This window comes from Cylas formicarius, unplaced genomic scaffold, assembly GCF_029955315.1.
Source record: "Cylas formicarius isolate icCylForm1 unplaced genomic scaffold, icCylForm1.1 PGA_scaffold_6__28_contigs__length_40554024, whole genome shotgun sequence".
Classification (NCBI taxonomy): Eukaryota; Metazoa; Arthropoda; class Insecta; order Coleoptera; family Brentidae; genus Cylas; species Cylas formicarius.
Genome location: NW_026844347.1, coordinates 31,340,614 through 31,361,433, shown reverse-complemented (window position 1 = coordinate 31,361,433; position 20,820 = coordinate 31,340,614). Strand labels below are relative to the sequence as shown.

The following is a 20,820-nucleotide window of genomic DNA, read 5'->3' as shown; positions in this document are numbered from 1 at the left end:
AGATGAGTGCACATCAGTATGCTGATGATGTACAACATGCTTCTTTATCAGGTCCTTGTCAGATTAAAACTGTGTGACTCAATCATCCTCGCATCTCTGTCTTCAATTCTTGTTTAATTCTCATGTGAACCCTGAATATAATTAGTTACGCTTAGACAAAATATTGGTAATGCATATTTCTTACTTTTTTTTTCGAAATTGATTAAAGGTTCAAACGTTCACACAAAAAGTACTAGCCATAAAGGTGAGTTTATCGTTCCTAGGCATCAAACTGCATTTTTTCAGTTTTAACAATTTATAACTCTACCAGACCAGTTTAAAAAGTCCGCAACGGTATCCTCTTTTAAAACGATTCGTCGTAAATATTTGCCAGATTAGAAATACTTACAGTGACGTTGTGCTAGATGTCACCACCTACTTATCTATTATTTTGTTATAATAATATTTGTTAAGATTTAAATAAAAATATTATTTATTTATTTACAGTTTTGATTGATAATGAATATGTTTCTTAAAAAAAAATTGATAAAGACATTTTGTTTCTTCGATTTTGGTATATACTCACAAATGTATGAGAATTATGAAACATCCAGTGCCTTTTGTATACTCGAGTTTGTCGGAATTGTTTGGCAAGTAAAGAAGTTAGTTAAGTCTATTTTTATTATTCCTTTTCCTTATTGTTTGAGCTTGCAAGAGCGACTTGCGCAACTCAGTTTGGAAAGACTTAAAATACTGGTTGCTGACACAATTAGTCATTAGTCTCTAGTTAGTATATCGGCTCCAAAACTTTGCCGAATTTAACAGAAAAAACGCCATTAAAAGTTTAGTGCTCCCAATTATACCATTATTATCAGCGTTGGGTAAATGGTCTGTTTGGACCGAAATGGTCGAGGCCGCGACATAACCCATCACGAATGACCAAAAACGGCCGCTTCTAACGAGTTCTCGAAATTGGGTTTTGGTCGGCACTTCAAGGTCGTTTTTGGTTATCAAATATAGATCCCGTGCGAACCCAGCCGTCTAGAGAACGAAACAGTTTTTAACGAGTCGCCGTATCCTGGTAGCCTCATTAATTCAGCATCACCGATTCGGGGAAAGAAATAAAAGGCCCCAGCGCTACCGGCTTTTTCCTGTCATGTTATAATTGTTTGTCAATCTCGCGTGATGACCGCGGGCCATCTTGTTGTTTTGAAATTCGCGGCAGACTCTCTCGCCGACCACTTTTGGACGACTACGTGGACGTTTGGTTGTATTAAGGTTGCTTTTCGTAATTTTAAAAAACAAAGAACGTCAGCCGACGTTAGTCACTCTCGTGCAGACTTAAATCGTTATTATAATTTCCGAAGTCATCGTTACGGAGCGAAATCTGCGGTCGGGCAACATGTATACCGCTTTTTATACAGTGGGTCCGAGAATCAAGTAGGGTTTACTTTTGCCTATTATTTTGTGTATTAAGTCAGAGGAATTCGAAACTTAGGAGCGTATTCTTATATTATCTATAAAGAGTTCATTTAGACAAAGGTCCGAAAACGCTTTTTTGTTTGTTTGTTTGTTGCGAGCTATAGGGTGTCAAAGATGAATATAAAATATTTATTTTTTTATTCTTACAATTTTTAAAATAATTATCAAAAACACAATATTTGGAGTAATATAACGCTTGTGTACATTTACATACATAAACTTTTCTCTCATTTTTGCTGTTTATTTGTGCACAAATCTTATTAAAACCCACGGATGCTCCGCGACAAATTTGGGGTGACTAAATGGAATTTGAAGAGGTTCCATCCTGGTGATACTGAGAAAAGTTGTAGTATACCAAATTTCAGCTAATTATTTTTAAATTACGCAAGATGAATGGAAAAAAATCTTTGACACCCTGTGTCTAGGACGCTTTCGAACCCATGTTTGTATGAATATATGAGATTCGAGGGTCGTTTAATAATGAATCACATTGTATAGTCAAGGTAAAAGCTTTTAATGATGACACGCAAAGTTGATATTAATTCTAAATTCATTATCTTTAAGAATCTTTCCGACCAACACTCTCTCAAACAAATAGAGATTTCTTAATTCCAAACTTGAGATTCATTAAAATTTGACATTCTGTGAGTCAATCTTGGAGTCTAAACTTCTTATTCAAAGGGTAAAAATATCTTAATATCTCAAACTTTACTCCAGTTTCCACTCAGTTACTCCAGTTCTCCCATTTCAATTGTCTAAAATTTACCTACGGTCCCTGCCTTCAGCAGTTCGAAGGTGCAAGACATCACCTGTCGTTTTTTAAAATGACCTCTAAAATAAAATCCGATAATGTAACACCTAGCAAAAAGTTCTCACAAGATCGAAAAATTATTTTAAGACGTAAATTTATTTTTGCTACTTAATTTAACTTAAACTATTATCTTGCAAATGTATTATGATTATTATTATTATTATTATTATATTAAATGCCATATGTGCAACAAAAAAATGTATTTACTGAAAAACAAAAATAATTTGGGTACACGTACATACATACAATTTTGACATTTACTTATAAAACTTTTATCCATTATACGCACTTCAGTATTACTGAAAATATATCAACGTCAAAATAAAAGCAATGCATATGACGACAGAACAGCTCTAGGAGCATAATAGCTTGATTATAAACTTTAATGATCGCCATTGACAAACAAGGAATAATCAAGACGGAAACTTGTAACTTATGATGCATTTGAAGAAGAAATGAACGATAATGAGACCATTAAAAGTCAGTTTTTTCAGACAAATTGTTTTGATTTTTTCTACAATTATTCGAAAGCGAATTATATAATTTGCATATTTACATTTCATTTACAACATGCCATTGCATTACCTATTTCCATTTTGTGTTTGAGAGTAATCACCTTCTACCAACTAAGCTAAAACAGACAAGAATTTTTGCCTAGTATGTAATGTCTACATTAATGAATGGACTACAGTAACTTGGGTCGATTTTTCTAGGTTGTATTGATGTGGTAAGCATAATTATATATGAGAAAAACCACGAGAAATCCGAATTTTACCAAAGACATGGAAAATTACCAATGGCGTAGAATCCCGTTTGAAGCACACATAGCTAATCTATTTTAATTAAATTGAAGTACACCAAGTACTAAGATAAAACAAAATACGATTTTAGAAGTGAGAGCCAGTAGCACACAAACATGGCCGTTGGTCTATCTACTTGATACACTCTGTATAATGTATACCAATACGACGATTTTGCAATTTCAATCAAATGGGCAGTTTATATAAACGAAAGTAAGGTAATTCCACTTTCAATGTTCAATATTTAATGAAGGGTTTTTCGAAAATCATAGGCTACACTTAAAGCTTTGTGGTCATTTTCAACATTTTTTTTTATTTGGTGGTAATTTAGAATTAAGTTTATTGTTACCAAATTTCAATTTTTTAAGTTGATGTCAAAATTACAATAAAAGGTTTGAAATTTGTTGTTCTTTATGGTGTTAGCTATGAATTGCTTTGACTAAATACATCACTTCATTTTAATCATAATATACGTAGGTAAATCTATAAACTTATAATAATATTATTTATTTATACAAGGAAATGCTCTCAACAGTAGCAATATTTACAGCGTAAATATAAAGGTGAATTTAGCGTCCTGATTTAGCGATATAATTATTTTCTGGGAAAACTTGCATGTTTCATTTATTACTAAAATTTAAAAAATATATCGGTCTAAAACCTATTAAGCGAATCTATCTTGCCATTTCAAATATCTTACCACTATATACTATTACACTTACTTCGTCCGTAAGGGAGTTATAGATTTTTTTGAGTTGTGCAAAGGAAATATGTTGGTCCCTTGGCTTTAAACATTTAAAGAATATCCACAGATATTGAAAAACATCATAAACCAATGTTATTAATGACATTTAGTAGGCACATCAAATTGTTAACTGGTATCAGTTCAATTCGAAGTTTCGTAAATAGTTAGAAATTATTATTATAATAAATATTTCAAATGTCATTATCACTTAAAATTTAGGTTTTCTTTGTTTTGTTTTACATTTATATTCTTTTTTATAATTATCATTTAAAATGCGATTTCAAAATGGCATTGCAACTTTAGAGACATTCACACAAACACATCCGTTACATTTTTCATCCTAACAGAAAATTGTCAAAATCTCTTTCATTGATACGTTATTTTCGTCATTTCCGAAAATTTGTTAAACATAATGCGCATCGTAACAAACAATGTAGCTTCGGGCTAAGGCAGGTATACCATCTATTAGCCACAACCAGGAGTTTATGGTGGAAATTCGTGTTGTCCGTCTTGACTGTCATCGACAAGCCTGTAATCGGCTTAAACTGACATTGTTAACTGTCGGTGTAATCCTGTCCGCATAACAAACAAATTTCCTATCCCTGGCGTGTTACCTCTACTTATCCTAATATTGCCATTGCCAATACACGCTGTGCTTAACCGAAATGTCTCGTCCGATAACATTTTTTTTAATTCGGTAATCAATGGGTAATCAAATCCTTAGCTGTATTGGAATCTCTACATTTTTCCCACAATTTTTTTTTGACAACGTTTCCAGATTATAATATGAAGAGTTTTGGTTAATCGCATAATTGCCCACATACTTTAACCTCGTATTCATGTCCAAGAAATTAGCACCTGACAGAGCTCATTCCAATTCGTTAAAGGATATTTACTGTACTTTCCTGCTAACGATTATTGCAGTATAGATGCTTAGGGCCAGACGACATGCGGAAATATTTTTAGCAAAAGTAAATAATACCCGAGAGTTGAGAAAAAAACCAACACCTGGTAAAACAAGAAAGAAATGACTAAACTCATATTTTATTAGCTCCAACGGATCTCTTATGTCGTTGCAAATATTATTCTGAATTCGTCAAAAAAATTATTTTTTCCATTTAAATGTTTCAGGAAAATGAAAAACTAAGTATAGTAATGGCACCGAAACTAAATCAAAATTTTATACTGTCGACTTGTACTGTCTGTTGTTATTTTTATGTGTCTGCTATTTGATAGTACACCTTTTTTCGAATCGGATATTTTCCGTAGATTATTACTTAGATATTCTCTATTACATTCGTTTTAATCTCAATAATGAACCGGCAATCGGGTTTAGCAAAAAGTCTAATTAGGTTTCAAAAGATACACCTTTATATTTTAATTAGTTAGGCAGTGTTGCCATAGATATTTTGGTCGCTGCCGTCAGCAAAGGCTATAATTAAAGACTCTGGTTTGTTTTTTGATGGCTAATCTTGCTGTTGTGTGGTTCCAGTATCATACTGCCTCTTCTTCGCTAATAAACAGTCCACTCGTTGTTATTTGCTTAAAAAAACGTATTTTTTGTCAAAGTTCGCGCGAGGAAATGCCGCCATGCCGGATGATTAACGACGAGCTGCCACACTCAACTGTCCATTCATTAATGCGATTAAAACGAATAAAAAAAAGTTGGGAGTTGGTGAGGGCGTGCAGTGTTTGTTAAACGATGTAATGCTTCAACGCGGTCGATAACTTGGCGCCCTTTTTTTGCGTATTGCTGTGACTTGCACGCGGTCAGGCGTTAGGTTTGCTTTCGTTTGTCCCTGTTGGGAATTAGCGTCGGATTTTTGCGCAGAACTAGTTGCGCGAAGAATTATGAATTTCGGACGCTAATGGACCACACCATTTTGGTGCATAGAAAAAGGACATAGTTAATACTCATCTCACCATTTTTTTTAATTTTTGCTTCAATTTTTATAAGTTTTTAGCAACCCAAAGATAAGATGACTACTATTTACAAATTTTCTGGATTCCTGCCGCGTCAGTTGATGAATCTAACTTGATTACGTTTTGCCAATTATCCTGTTATTCTTTCAAAGCTTTACTGAAACTGGTTTGCATTCTACTTTGTACCTACTTATATAGAGAACGGCTAGAATATTGAAGATATTCATTTAAAAATCAGGTAATCAGGATTTCAAGAACAATGTTTGCACACCCCCATCATAATGTTTTCTTACACATTTTTTTGCGATAAACAGAAACTATACTGGATTTTTTTCAACTTTTAAATTCATTTCCGAATTATGCTTCAAATTTCAGGCATAATATACTCTATATATAGAATAGAATATAAATTTAGTTTTAAAATAAACAGGTAATTAGGTATTACCAGTAAAATTCCTAAATTGTCACAATAATTGTCAGTCAATATAGAAGTGTATAATTCGTTAAGCGCAAAATATCCAGAAAAACCCATTAAAGAGAGTAAAGTTGCTAGAAAATTTCTAAAAACAGAGCTTGTCAAAGAAATTATTTTACTAGGTGTTGACAATGGCCACGATTAACTTCTTCACAATATGCTAATCGATTTAAAAACTCCTCCAAGACATTACCTAGTAGGATACCTTAATTAATTTGCCTTGTTTGGTATCTAACTCAACATTTTATATCATCTACATTTTGTTTTTTTTGTTATACACTCTTGGTTTTAGATCTCCCCCGAGGAAAACATCCATTGGAGTAATAAATGGAGATCGTGCAGGCCCTTCTATTGAGTCCCTTCTACCAATCCCCCAATACCGCCAATCTACCAATATTCACGCAGTTGTGGGGTGGGGTGGATCACCATCCACTTGAAACCTAATCTCTCTATGTTGCATATCAGACTGATTTCGAAGTCATTTTGAAGAAATTGTAAATATCGGGCTCCAGTAAGCTTTTGGTAGAAGAAAGAACACCAATAATTCGGTTATTCAAAATCACTGCCCAAATATTTATTTTTCTTGTGAGTTTCTCTTATACATCCATTTGTACTTCAATACCTACAATTTTGTTCATTTACCGTACCATTTAAACAAAACGTGGTTTCACCACTAAACAGTATCTGAAAATGGAAAAATGGATTTAAGTCGCACATTTCCATCGTAGTTTCACCAAACTTCGTTCAGCTCCTGTAGTAATGTAATCTTCTAGCCATGAAGATAAACAAAGGAAATGCTACGGTTGTGATGAACACAACTATCGAGAAAAAATTCAAGATATCTCCTCTATATTACAATGATATTTTTTTCTAGCTAATTAATGTCTTGTAGTTAATTTATAGTTAGAAATACTCAGATTTTGGTGGTGTTAAAATTCCGATATAAAAAAACGTTTTATGGGTATTTCATGTTTTTTTTCTCTCGCTATTGTGTATTTATGCTGGCTAGAACCAACATAAGCAACTTAAAAATTAAACTTCTTACACACAATTTACGCCGACCAAGCTGGTAAATTAAACAAAACTAATACACCGGTAATCGAGCATTATAATCCTTAATGAACCTTGGCCGTTTTTAACACACAAAGTACACGTGGAGATACTGGTAGGATTAATTTATGATACATGAGCGGTTTTTATAGTACCCGACACATCCGATTGGTCGGGCAGGTGATTCTAAACCGAAAATTATTCATTATCGCATCGACAAAAAAACAATGAAATTGTTCGCGTCAAATTAATGGAGACGTTAGATATGGAAGACATCTAGAAATTTAAAAACTCATCAAGCTATGGCACCTGCGCTTGATTTCTGATTTGCTAATTGTAATTTAAAATGTGGACCGCACTTTGGAAAGGAAATTCCAAAACAAGCAAACAAATTAACATTAATATGTTAGTTTTGGTTAGACGCTTTACAAAATATGTAATAATAAGAACGTTGTAACTTTAATTTTTAGACATTTTTTGTGGTGTTTACCAAAAGACACGAATATAACAAAATCTTATCGAATGCATTTTTATTTTCTTGAAGAAATTATAGGTATATTATATAGATAGATATCCTTCATTAGTTGCAATTATTCCATTTACTTACAAGTTTCATTTAAATAATAATATATTATTCAAGTTCAATCCAAAAAATTACATTCGCTTATAAAATGCAGTATAAATAGTACAATGAAACGTACATATATAATAACACAATAAATAAAAACATTCACATCATCATCTTTGATTTTTTTACCTTTAACATTACCTCCATGTTCCATATTTTTTAATGGTGGTATAAAATCACAAAAAAGCCAAAATCCCTAGAGCAAGCAACCTATAAAACTTAGATCCAATCGGGAAGTATTTTTTGGGTTAATAATATTTTCAAAAAAATATTATAAGTCATTCTTAAGTTATTATTATTTTAAATTTTACAGTGAATTTGAAAATTTGAACGTGCACTTTTCTACATGAAAAACGCACTTTTGTTTGAATATTTGATATTTCAATCGTTTTTCAATAATGAAGCAAAAATGATGTTTTAAAGGAAACCTTATTTAAATTAAAGGGTAGGTGGTTATATAAACGTTGGATCAAAAACGCCCATTTTGGGAGATATAGCGCTAAAAATATGGGTATATTTTCGATAATGTACCAAGTGTGGTTATGGTAAAAAGTCTCTGAAAATTGGGGCGGTAAGTAATAAGTCGAAAAATTAGAAAAAATCTAGCTGGAAATCGCTATTTGTGGAACCAATTATTAAATACAACAGAAATACACACAATGAACAAAAATATTTTTTTACCAATCATAGAATGACGTTAGAGGTAGGTTCAAGTCGAGCGTTTATTGAAAGTCGTTTTACACAGGGTGGGTGCAAAAACCATATATTTGCGAAAGTACTTTTTCTAATCTTTATATTATATAGGATGATTTATAAAGAATGGCCAATCTCTAAACTGGATATACTGGACGCCAAAATATTATGATTGAGATCAACAAGCCTCATAGCTGCTTTCGGAGCTTAAAGTTTAAATTTTACTCTGGATTTTCTCATTAATTGAGAAACTTTCTGTATAGTAATAAACATTGGCAATTCTAAGTTAGGAATTTCAAAGTTATTTGGACATTGCTTCTAGAGTTTCACCGTATCATGTAGGTGAATCGAATGATATTTCTTTATCTGTCGATTTATGGTTGAAACATTAGGAACATCTAATAGAATATTCAATCTTTAGGCCGATTTTTGACTTTTTTGTATTTAAAAAGTATTGTATTACTTGAAATATGAAAAGGTACGGGGAGCAATAAGAAAACAATATTTAACAATACATTCAAGTTATGAAGGTATTATTTTAGTCTGTTCTAGTGTTTTAGGTGTTATAATAGTCTTGTGTCAGTAGTTATAGTAGTGCATTTGTCAAATTAATTGCCATTGTCGTATTGGCGGGCAATAAAAAAAATTAAAATTGAGATTGACAATTTTTTATGAATAACCCCGTATATTGTACTTAACAAATTTCTTTTAGTTTTTGAAGCACAGTGTATAAACTAATCTACCAATTTTGTTCGATAGTTTTCAAAGATTGTATCATTTCGTGACCGGATCGGTAAACCCACTTGTTTTTTAATATACCGTCTCTCGATTCCCGGAAGAGCTTCCTATTTAAAACCAATTTCTGGGTAATATAATTATGCGCTTTTAACTAATTTTCTGTCAGGTAAACGAGTTTCTAATAAGGACCGCGGGCTGAACCTATTTTCATGCAAATGATCGAAGGGGTTACACCCCGGCTTGACCAAAGGAAATAGAAGTCTGATGGCATTGATTTACCAGTCCTTTAGGACAGGGCTGGATTTAAAGTTCCGCGATCACACGCTATTTATTGTTTTTTAAATAATTTTCAGGATCATAATTCTTACGCAGGTCCCTGAATCACTCAAATTGTGAACCTAAAAAGTACAGGTCCTACGGAGAGTCGGCGGATATTGTTTCTATATATACGTTTACTTTTGGTAAACTAACCCGCCCCTGTCGTACCCGACGGCAGCACAGCCTCCAAAATTAACGCCGCCTCTTTTATTGATTAATATTTTTGAGTTATTATCCAAAAGTTCTCACAGAAAGAGAGAGAGAGAGAGAGAGGCAAATCTCTCGTTCGAAGTAATTAACTGGGATGACCTTCGTTTACAGTAGTCGGCAAAGTCGTTGTTTCTTTTGTTCTTGACCGGAGGGCCATTTAGTGGACGGACGGACAGATGTATGGCAATTTTGAACGGTTAGTTTCATGCGCCGACAAATTAAATCCTTAAAGATGTTGAGACGGATTGCTGAATTTTTTATTGGTTATTTTATAAACCTAACTTTAACCTTAATTCTAATGGTTGGGTGTACTTGGGTGTAAAGTTCATGCCACAATGGTGTTGCCATAATAACCTGCGTATTTTTCTGATTTTTTTCTTGTCCTCAGGGCGCAGCACATTCTAGCGCTGAAATATAATTCCTACCAGCTTTGGCAATCTAAATTTAATATAAAAGAATATCAAATTCAGGTTGTTTTTGGAAACGCCAAGGGAAATTTACTTGACTTTACTTGCTCTATGGCGTTACAACCTCAACATTGTGGGTTTTCAAGAGTTGGCAACAACTATCTCTAACGTGACCAGCAGTCTTCCAGCAATTTGTTAGTTGGTTAGTTAGTTTTCTATTACCTCATTATATGCCCGCCCATAGATTGCTTGTACCGTTTCAGAAATAACAAAACAACTATTCTTTGGGATCTCTTTTACAGACACTTTCCAACACTTGCGAAATAACGTTGCTTTTGAATATTCTGCTTCCTCTACAAATTGCAGGAACGGTATCCGTGTTACTAAAGCTATTTAAAAAAAAATGTCAATTTGTGGTGGACACTAATGTAGAACCGATGCCATATCTCATTAATTATTTATTTTTGCATTGATCCTTTCCCAGCATTCTAAAAAATGCAGTAGTCACACCACTCAATAAAAGAACGGTGCAACAATTATTTCAAATTATAGAGCTGTAGCACTCATATCCGTTTTTTTCAAAAATCAAGACTTTCAAATTTTTTGAAAAGTCGAGACCTTTTTTCCGGTATGCAATCAACGCAGGATGCATAAGGATAAGCATATTCCTGGCAAGTTAGAAGAAAGGCAGAAAACAGCAACAAAGCATTTGACTTGGTCTGTGTTAATATTTTAGTGGACAAGCTTTGTTGATTTTTCATAGAAACTTGCACGGGCTACTCTAATACTTTTCACAAAAGTTCTGGAGAAACTAACAGGATGACCGGCGAAACGTTAGCAAATTTGGCTCAGCAAAAACTGACGCAGGAGGAATCCAGAAGTTTTGTGAAAAGAAAGCTTTGTTCATATGGTATTAGAGGTAAAGCCTTAAATTGGTTGTTCTTTTCTTGGGAGTCATACGCAGTTGGTTAAATTGCGAGATACCTTAGGATTTGAATAAGTCTCTGACTCTAGGTCAGTGAATTGCGGCTTACCTTAGGGAAGTTTACTCGGTCCTTTATTGTTCATAGTGTTCATACTTACTTTTCCCTTTTGCGGATGATGCAGTTTCTACCCTTTCTGCAGCTTCATCTGAGCAACTTAGCATTTCCACCAAGACAACTGTTGAGCAAATGAAACATTATGCAGAAATTAACGAACTGATATTAAATGAAATAAAACTAACGCGGGATTTAAATAAGTACGCTTCAATGAAAGCACAATCCAACAGAGAAGTGTTATAAATTTCTTCGGAGTTTATGTAGACTCGAGACTCTCCTGGTTCGAACAGGTGGATCGCAACGCATTTTACAGACTATACTGTTTAAGCCGTGGAATTTTTCACGTCGGGACCTAATTCCACAACATCCTAATATGTACATACTAAATTGTGCCACGTATGTAAAAATTTAAGACCGAATCTTAACATAAATATCGACTGTCTCTTACATCAAATAATCCTTTTGTTTTGACTGTAAATATTCACTCTTGAAAACAAATTCCTACGCCTCCCCTATTACAATATTAAGGATTTTCTTTCTTGTGATACCTTTTAATACGTATTCGACAATTGACAATATCCAATACTTGTAACTCAAGTCCCAGCCTGACATAGATGCAGCTCCAGTATCACGATAAACCTTGTCTTTTTTAACATATATATCTTAGTAAGCTGCAAAAAAAATTGAAGTCTTGCGTCAAGTAGTTTTTTATTGACAGCATTTTAAGCAAGACGTGTCCGAAAGATGTCGCAAATAACGCAAATTGAGTAAAGAGCAGTCCTAAAGTTTTTGATAAAAGAAGGGTTAGCACCTAAAATTATTAAAGAAAGACTGGATGGTGTGTACAGCTAAAGTTCTCCGTCGTATTCTGTAGTGAAAGAATGGGCAAAACTTTTTCGAATGGGGCAGGAGTCCCTTGAAGATGATTCAACATCTGGTCGACCAGTGGAGGTCATAACGGAAGATATTGTTGCGATTGTGGAAGAGGTGGTATTGAGGGATCGACGTTTAAACGTCAAGGAAATCTCAGAAATTACTAAGCTTTCTGATAAAAATGTTCGTCGAATCCTGCATGATCATTTAGTATGCATAAGGTTAGTGCAAGGTGGGTTCCTAAAAACCTTTCGGCTATTCAAAAACAACGCCGTGTCGAGTGTGCGCGGTCTTTTTTAGAACTCTGTGGTGAAGGAATTCTTTTGATAGATTTTAAAGAAATTAATACCACTGTCAATGGTAAATATTACGCAACATTATTACATAAATTGCGAAACTGCTTTCGTGTAAAACGTCGAGGAAAACTGACCAAAGGCACGATAATGCACCTGTCCATACTGCTGGTGTTGCACAAGCTGCCATTTTAGAGTGTGGGTTCGAACAGACAGATCATCCTCCCTATAGTCCAGTTATGGTCCCAGCGACTACTATTTGAAAAAGGATTTATGTGGACGCCGGTTTAACTACCAAGTTGAGTTAAAAGAGTCTGTTGTAGGTCATTTTGCAGACAAACCAAAATAATATTTTTTTAAATGGATTGAGTTGTTAACAAAGAGATGTAATAAGAGAGATGTAATAAGTGTATTGAAGTTAAGGAGGATTATATTGAAAAATAATAAAAAAATTTTACTCTACTTTGTTTTTTTCATATTCAGGCCGGGAAATTTTGGCGCTGCCCTCGTAAAGCTATGTTTCTTTGTAACTTTTTGAAAATTTCTGGGTGTAATCTGACCCGTATTACTAGCAAAAATCAACTTACATTAATGCGGTTTGTAAGAATTTACCAAAATATTCTGTTCTCAATTGGAAACACACGCTATGAACATAAATATTCAGTTGGCGTTTAATAAAAATACGGTAAAAATCACCGAGTTGGCGCAACTTCTCGTTAGCAATTAGAACAGGTTCTATTGGCGCAACTTGGTTCCAAGCAATTAATGTCCACCCGACAACGCCTCAAGGTCGGGCTTTTTTTTGCAAGCGGAACGACAAATTCCATCTTGAGTATTGAGGTTAAGTGTAATCAAATTAGATGCAAAATTTCATCATTAAAACGCTTTGAACACGATTTGAAATAAAGATAAATTAAAAAATCATCTCTGAGAGGTCCTGAGAAGATGTGACTTCAGTAGGTTCTAACTCTCAACCTATTTTAATTTTTTACAGTGTTGGTTGCTCTATCTTGTACAGGTATTCCAAATTCTAAAATTGTCGCCAGCAGAGTAAGTGCTAGAGGAATGGTTAAGCGCCTTTGAAAATTGTTGTCTTCCTTTTTATCTCGGTAATAAAGCAAAGACGGCCGTTCAGTGGCTGTATTTGGGAGAGATAATATCGATTAAGTCGAAGAGCTTTTACAAAGGATCGAAACTGACAGCGAGAGGTTTTTAACAAAAGAACGAGCAGTCAGGATGACTTGGGGGTTTTTTGGCGTTGCAGACTTTATTCGAGCCAAACCACAACAAGTGTGAATCTTATTAGCTTTACTGGTTTTAGGGGTCAGTTTGCATAGTAAATTATCGAGAATTCTAGTGTTACTGGTCACTTAAATTACTTGGGCGATAAAGGGGTAATATTTCAAATGGCCTTGAGTTACGAGTTAGTTACATTTGATACAATAATTACATCGATTAATTGAAACCCGTTGTTCCAATTATTCTTGGATAATTTCTAGTAATACGACTAGCTACGGGCAATATTATAATATCGACGTCTGTACAGCAACCGGAATTGAGTGCACGCTCAAGGATGCCTATGGCCTTTTAGGGTACGGACCCGATTAATTTATTTGTTAAATATGTACATTTATAAGAAAACAATATTTTTTGTGTCATTCGGATTTTCCTTCCGGCACAACATAAAAAGGGGTCAGTTCGAAAATTTGTGATATTTCTCCTGGGACTAACTGTAGTTGTATTAAACATCGAATTATTAAATAAATGTTGCAGATTTGAAGTGAGAAGCCTAAAGGCAAAATTCGTCTCATTTAAAAATGGAGAAGAGTTGATACGTATTAACGATGATAATTAAACTTTATTTATAATTACTAATTAATTGAAAACCGCATTTCAAACATTGAAATTCAATGGAACCTTAAAATTGAAATAAACAAAACGGAAACCTAATAGTTAACGAACTAAACTTTAGTTTTCTTTTAAAAAACAAAAAAACGTTAACATATCAAATTGTCCCACTTTAAGGCCGCCATTTATATAATATTGAGTTGCTATATGGGTGATTCTGGTTTAACTGTGATTAATTAATAATCTACTAATACAATTTTTGGATTAATTAGATGATCATGAACATTTTTTTTTATATTTTATATCAGCTAAATCTCACAGTGCCGTATCATGTCATTTCTAAAATTTATCTATAAATTCAGAATAAAGGATTTATACTAATTACCTCATAAATCCTATGACCAAACTAAAAAAATACACTTTTTTGGTTAATGTTTTAAGTTAACACTGAATTCCGGTTCAATAACTTTTGCTTGAAAATTTGTTGAAAGTACGTCATCTGAGTACTATTTACGAACATGGAGTTGGTGAAATAATGCAAAGAGTTTATATGATTTTAGAAGTCAAATTTATTTTATATCAGTACCGTGGATAAATGAGTCAGTACAGTGGAAAGAAAAATTTGAAATTCATTTGTCGTTATTGACGCTTTGAAACAACAAATAAAATAAAAAAAAAAGGTTACTTTTAAAGTCTTACCAATTTTAAGTTAAAAAGTAACAGGGCGGAATCACCTCTATACATACACATTTATAATGGTTAGAAGGAACCAGTCAGTGTTGTCTTTTTATATCATTATTTAACTTTCTTTTTTGTTGATTATTTGTTACTGTGTTTTGTTATACTTGTTTTTGTTAAGTCCTTGTTATTAGATATTAAAATGGCAGGAATATGTTGGGATTAAGAATTTCTGAAAGTATTATACTCGGAGAATATTAAGAGGTTAATTCTTTTTGTTCATTTGAGTGGAAATTGATTAGCTTTTCCAGAAAACTCCATTTTGCTTGCTGTTTTGAATTGTGAGTTTGTCAGTGTTGGTAGAGAAACATCTTTCGGAGAACCGGCGTTAAACGATTAAGCCTGGAATCTGCTGACGCAAGCAGAGATATTTGCACGACATTCGCGGCATTGCTGATGCTATTAGCGGCGTCCAAGAACAACAATAATTATCTGATTAAATAACAAGCGTAAAAACTCAACATCAGCCGACAATTTCTTAATTGTGAGCGCATTGTTGTCCCTGCAGACGGTACGGTGCGAAGTCGTTTGAACCCGACCCTTTTCTTCACTGCCGCCTTAATCAACAGTATAATGAAAAGTTGGCGCCTCTCGGTCGCTCTCGAGACACGCACAGCTACACAAAAAGAATTAAAAATCTAGTGACTGACCGTCATTATACATATAGGGCCAGTCCGTTCCGATAATGGTCGCAGCGGTGGGGAGAGAAACAAATGAATGTCAGATTTTTTGCTTGCGCCACTCGTTTTTGTACTTGGAGTACCATTTCAACGAACTCTTCGCTTTTGATAGTAGAGTAAGACAATATATTCATGAAATTCCTGCAGGTTCCTTTAATCTTTTCTTTATTTTCTCTAGTGCAGGTAGTGCAGCTCAGGATTTGGCATAGTTAAAAGTACAGGAACGCTTAAATATTAAATTGATTTAATTTATACTTAATAAATTAATTACTGGGCTGCGGCAACACCGCTTTATCAGTAAAAAGCTGGAACAATTAAATTCAATACCTAGGGGTCTTTAAACATGTTGAATTAAAAAATGTTAGCAGCAATGTTGTCATATTTCGGGATGATATTTATAATTCTGGAAACCTTTCATTGATACACTTCTAAAGTTTACAATTGTCAAAACCCTCCATTATTCTGAGATGTTAGGAATTTTTTATTAACAGTGACAACACTGCTGTTAGCATTTTTATCGTATCGGTATAAGGGGTGACAACGAAACTACTGTCGACGGCATCATTTCGAAATGGCTTGATATAAAAATTTGGTACGTCCATAATGCGAAAATTTATCACTCTCTATATTTTTGTTCACACGCTTTAGTTCGAAGATCAATATTTTTTGAAATCACGCAGTTCAAAAATATGTCAAAATCCTAAGATTTCATTATTTTATCAAAAAAAGAAGTTGGCCAGAACGAAAAATATTACGGTTGCTTACTCCTCATTCAAAGTGCAATTCAATTTAACATCAAAAACAAAATTTGAGGTCATTTAAAAAAAATGCAATTATCGTGATCGATTTGTCCAAATTTCGATAAGTTACGGCACGTAACCAGTTTAACTTACATGAACTTACATGAAACCACTGTTCAAATCTACTTTTTTTTATCCTGCATCTAATTATGATAAATTCAACTCCATTTTTTACCTTTTTAAAAAAGCATAGAAAGGACAAATAATCACTAATATTGGCAGTAGTAAGTTATAGATATCAACAAACAATTTAGTGTCTACAAGTGTCCACTGTCCACTGTCCACACCTACTTTTTTTTATCCTACATTAAATTATAATAAATTCAACTCCATTTTTTACCTTTTTAAAAAGAATAGAAAGGACAAACAACCACTAATTTGGGTAGTAGTAAGTTATAGATATCAACAAACAATTTAGTGTCTACGCATGATCTAAAACAATATGACAAGATGTTTTACAAAATAGGAGCAAGTAGATATGGTGCTTATTTACCGTAAATGTCTTTTCGATAAAAGACAGGCTGTAATAGTGTATTACTGCCCGTTCTAGTCCAGTCTTTTGCTATTTTTTCCTAAACACTGACTGAATTCAACACATAGAGGTTTATTTTATCAGGGATGGAAGTTGAGAGGGAGGAGATTTAAGTATCAAAATATTAAATTCCATTTTAAGCACTCGCATCATTAAATAAGATAGGTTATTGTTATGCATGTTGAGCAGAAATTTACCAATTTTCCAAATTATTCAGTCAGCATTTTTCATTTTCAATGTATTTATTTGTTCTATAATAGATCTCAACATTTTCCGCTCATGTACGTGTACTATAGCTAATCAGTTCTTTTATTTCACATTTCGACAAATCCATATCGATTCATCCATAAGAAAAGATCTCTAATTTGTCTCTTCAGAATTGCTCACCATTTTATGAAGTATCTATTAAAAAGAGTAAAGAAACTGATTCTGATCTTTCTCCCGGACCCTATCGTTCATACACAAGAATTTATTTTGGTAGTAGACTCCAAATATTGATGTCTTCGAGAATGTCTTGTAATGATACCTCAGAGCCGCAAACAATTATTTAAATTAAAAAATAATTACTCTGAAGAAATGATAAACATTATGTTTCTTTACTTTAGTATTTTAGTCAAATTTTTCTTTTTTGTTACAGGAACATCCGAGTCTGAGAGGCACGCCGCTGGCGATGTTGGCGGCTCAGTGCAACAAACTGAGCAGCAAATCCCCGCCTCCCCTAGCGGACGCGGCAGTCGGCAAAGGTTTCCATCCTTGGAAAAAATCTCCCCAAGGTGCCCCTTCCCCCAGCAGCGCGGGAGTATCTTCCGCAAGCTCACTGTCCTCCCAAAGGTCGTCTGCCTCGAACAGTACTTACTCTAGATCAGTCATGACGTCATGTGCGTCGGTACCTACGACTGCATCATATGGAAGCGACTTCTATTTTCCCGCCGCTACGACGCAGCCGTCCGTATCGGAAAATTCCCACGTCCACCACCAGACGTCTCTACTGGGGAAGGTGGAAGGTGCCGCAACTGCGCATCACGCTGCCTTAGGGTCGGTTTACACGAGACATCCGTACGAAACCTGGCCTTTCAATACGATGTCCGGCGCGACGCATCACGCCGGAATCAAAAGTGATACCGTAGCGTCCGCGAATGCTTGGTGGGACGTCCATTCCACTGCCGGAAGTTGGTTGGACATGAGCGGAGCTGCCGGAATGCACGCTCAAATGGCAGCTGCGAACTACTCGTCAGACTACTCGACCCTCACGCATTCCTTAGCAGCTTCTAATCATTTGCTATCCTCCGGACAGCATCTGCTACAGGATACCTACAAATCTATGTTACCCGGAGCCCAAGGGGTCGGTGCTTCGTTTGGTCTTCACGCTGCGAGTTCTTCGCCTTCACCGACCGGAGGTGCCGGAGGTTTACCTCCACAAGTACCGTCCCCGAGGTCGCAGAGGCGGTACACCGGACGAGCGACTTGCGACTGTCCGAATTGTCAGGAAGCTGAACGGTTAGGACCGGCAGGTGTGCATCTTCGGAAGAAGAACATCCACAGCTGTCACATACCGGGTTGCGGGAAAGTTTACGGGAAAACGTCTCACTTGAAAGCCCATTTGAGGTGGCATACGGGAGAGAGGCCATTCGTGTGCAACTGGTTGTTTTGTGGTAAGCGATTCACGCGGTCGGACGAGTTACAAAGACATTTGAGGACGCATACCGGCGAGAAGCGGTTCGCTTGTCCCGTGTGCAACAAACGTTTCATGAGATCGGACCACCTGGCGAAACACGTCAAAACTCATAACGGTAACGGTAAGAAAGGCAGTTCCGATTCGTGTAGTGATTCGGAGGAGAACAGTCAAAGTGACATGACCAATAACGTCAATTCTCCATCGTCGATGAACCACACGCCGCCTCCGTCTGCGCCATTGTCCGGATTGGACATGGTCGCGGGTTTGGACGTGAAGCCGCCTGGCCTGGTTTGAGGTCGGTGGGGCCCAGCGTTGCTGTACTCCAGCTACCCGCGCTGAACAAAGGCCCCATAGTGATATCCTCTTTTACATTGTACTAATTACACGTGTACAAAGTTTGTAAATATCTGATGCTTCGGAAATCTATTTGAATAGCGAAATCTATTGATGTAAATATTATAATAGGCACGGTATTACGTCACGTGAGGAAGGAAAATCGGTTTCAGCTTCGATTGAAGATAAGCCTGGGTCTAGTCGTAACTAATATAACTCTCATTCCAGCAGATACTGTCACCGATAGTTGTCGTTATCATGAAAACTGTGTGATCTGTGTGTACCCTTAAAGAATTTCTATATTTTATTGAGGATTTTAGAGGATTGGTTTAATCGAATTTGCGATTTATCGTGTGAACAATCTGGTTAGATTTGAACCTTACAACTTATCTTCGCCGGCCATCTTGGAAACGCGTTAAAAGCCACAATATTTTCCGTTCAAAAGTGACGTTATACCGTGCAGTGACAATTTTTGATGGTGAAAGAGAAGTGGGTATGTAAGAAATAGTCTTCTCTGTGGTCCTCACGTTACGATGAATTTATCATGTCAAACAGGAATCTAGAAATAAATGGGCTGTAAATGTTAACATATTATTACATATCATCATTCAGCTTTTTCCTCTACTTAATGTTACTGATTTTCGAGATTTCGATTTTTGTAAAGTCAGGGGCGGCGCCGCGTCATTTTTTTTCTTCTCTTTTCGCCAAAGATTGTATATTGTTGTTTGTATATTACTATTTTGTAAATTATTACGTCTAATGAGCTTTTGTGACCGCATTAAGAATTTAAAAAAATATATGGATATAATTTTTAAATTGGATGTTGTGTTTTTATTTTCCTGTGGAGAATTAGCATAAGTAAGTCGTTTACATTAAACGCTCCCATGCAAAATAACACGGTGTCGAGTTACAAGAATGCAGGCACCTATAATAATCATTAATTGGATAACTAATTTAATTACCCTTGTTGGTAATTAGTACAGATTGCTAGTTTGCTTCTAATAATCTGTTAGCATAAAAAATGGTTAAGTTCGTCCAACCGAATCTTTTGAAAACATAAATAATAGAATATCCAAACCAGAAAGTGAAATTTAATAAAGCAGCATGATATTAATTAACGTTGGAGAAAAATCATGGGGTATGAATTACGTTTACATTGAATCAAAAATTTTCTGGAATTGTAATTGCAGATGAAATGGAAATTTAATAGAACAACTGTTAGCATAGAAGTTATAGTTTATTTATGTTCAAAAGTGCTTTGCCAAAATTATAAAAATTGATATTACATTTATAAATCCGGAAGAAGAAAATTTAACGTACTGAAGTGGTCGATTGCATCAATTTCGCTGTAAAAAACAGTCATTTTCTTATTTGAATTGCACTTGTAAAAGTTTATAACATCCTGATTCCAATAGAGCACAGGCAGCACATTTATCCCTAATTTAGAAGTGGTAGTCTTCCATCATGAAGGCACCTCTAATTGTGAGGAATCGCAGCTATTTTTCGGAGCAATTTAAATAGCAGACCCGACGAAAGACGATTTATCTAAACACTGTCGCGGGGTTTCGGCTTCTTAATTTACGACCACTATTTTACTTTAACAAGATGACAAGCTCGCTTGTCACTTATAATTAAACTTTTCTTTTTCATCCCGTTAACGCACAAATAATATAATTGAAACAGTATACGTTTCAGAACGTGTACGTGTCGTCCGATGGGTGTCATAATTTTCCGACGCTACATTTGCTG

At 35.0% G+C, this 20,820-nt stretch overlaps 1 protein-coding gene across 1 annotated transcript in view; it reads left to right on the top strand.

Moving 5' to 3' along the window:
• The window catches only part of LOC132703605 (transcription factor Sp9), a 37,166-nt gene extending 17,274 nt beyond the window's left edge, over positions 1-19,892 (top strand). Inside the window, exon 2 of the mRNA XM_060672959.1 lies at positions 17,701-19,892. Within this exon, the coding sequence (XP_060528942.1) occupies positions 17,701-19,032 (1,332 nt within the window). The 3' untranslated portion in view covers positions 19,033-19,892. The remainder of the gene's footprint in view (positions 1-17,700) is intronic.
• The last annotated feature ends 928 nt before the right edge of the window (positions 19,893-20,820 follow it).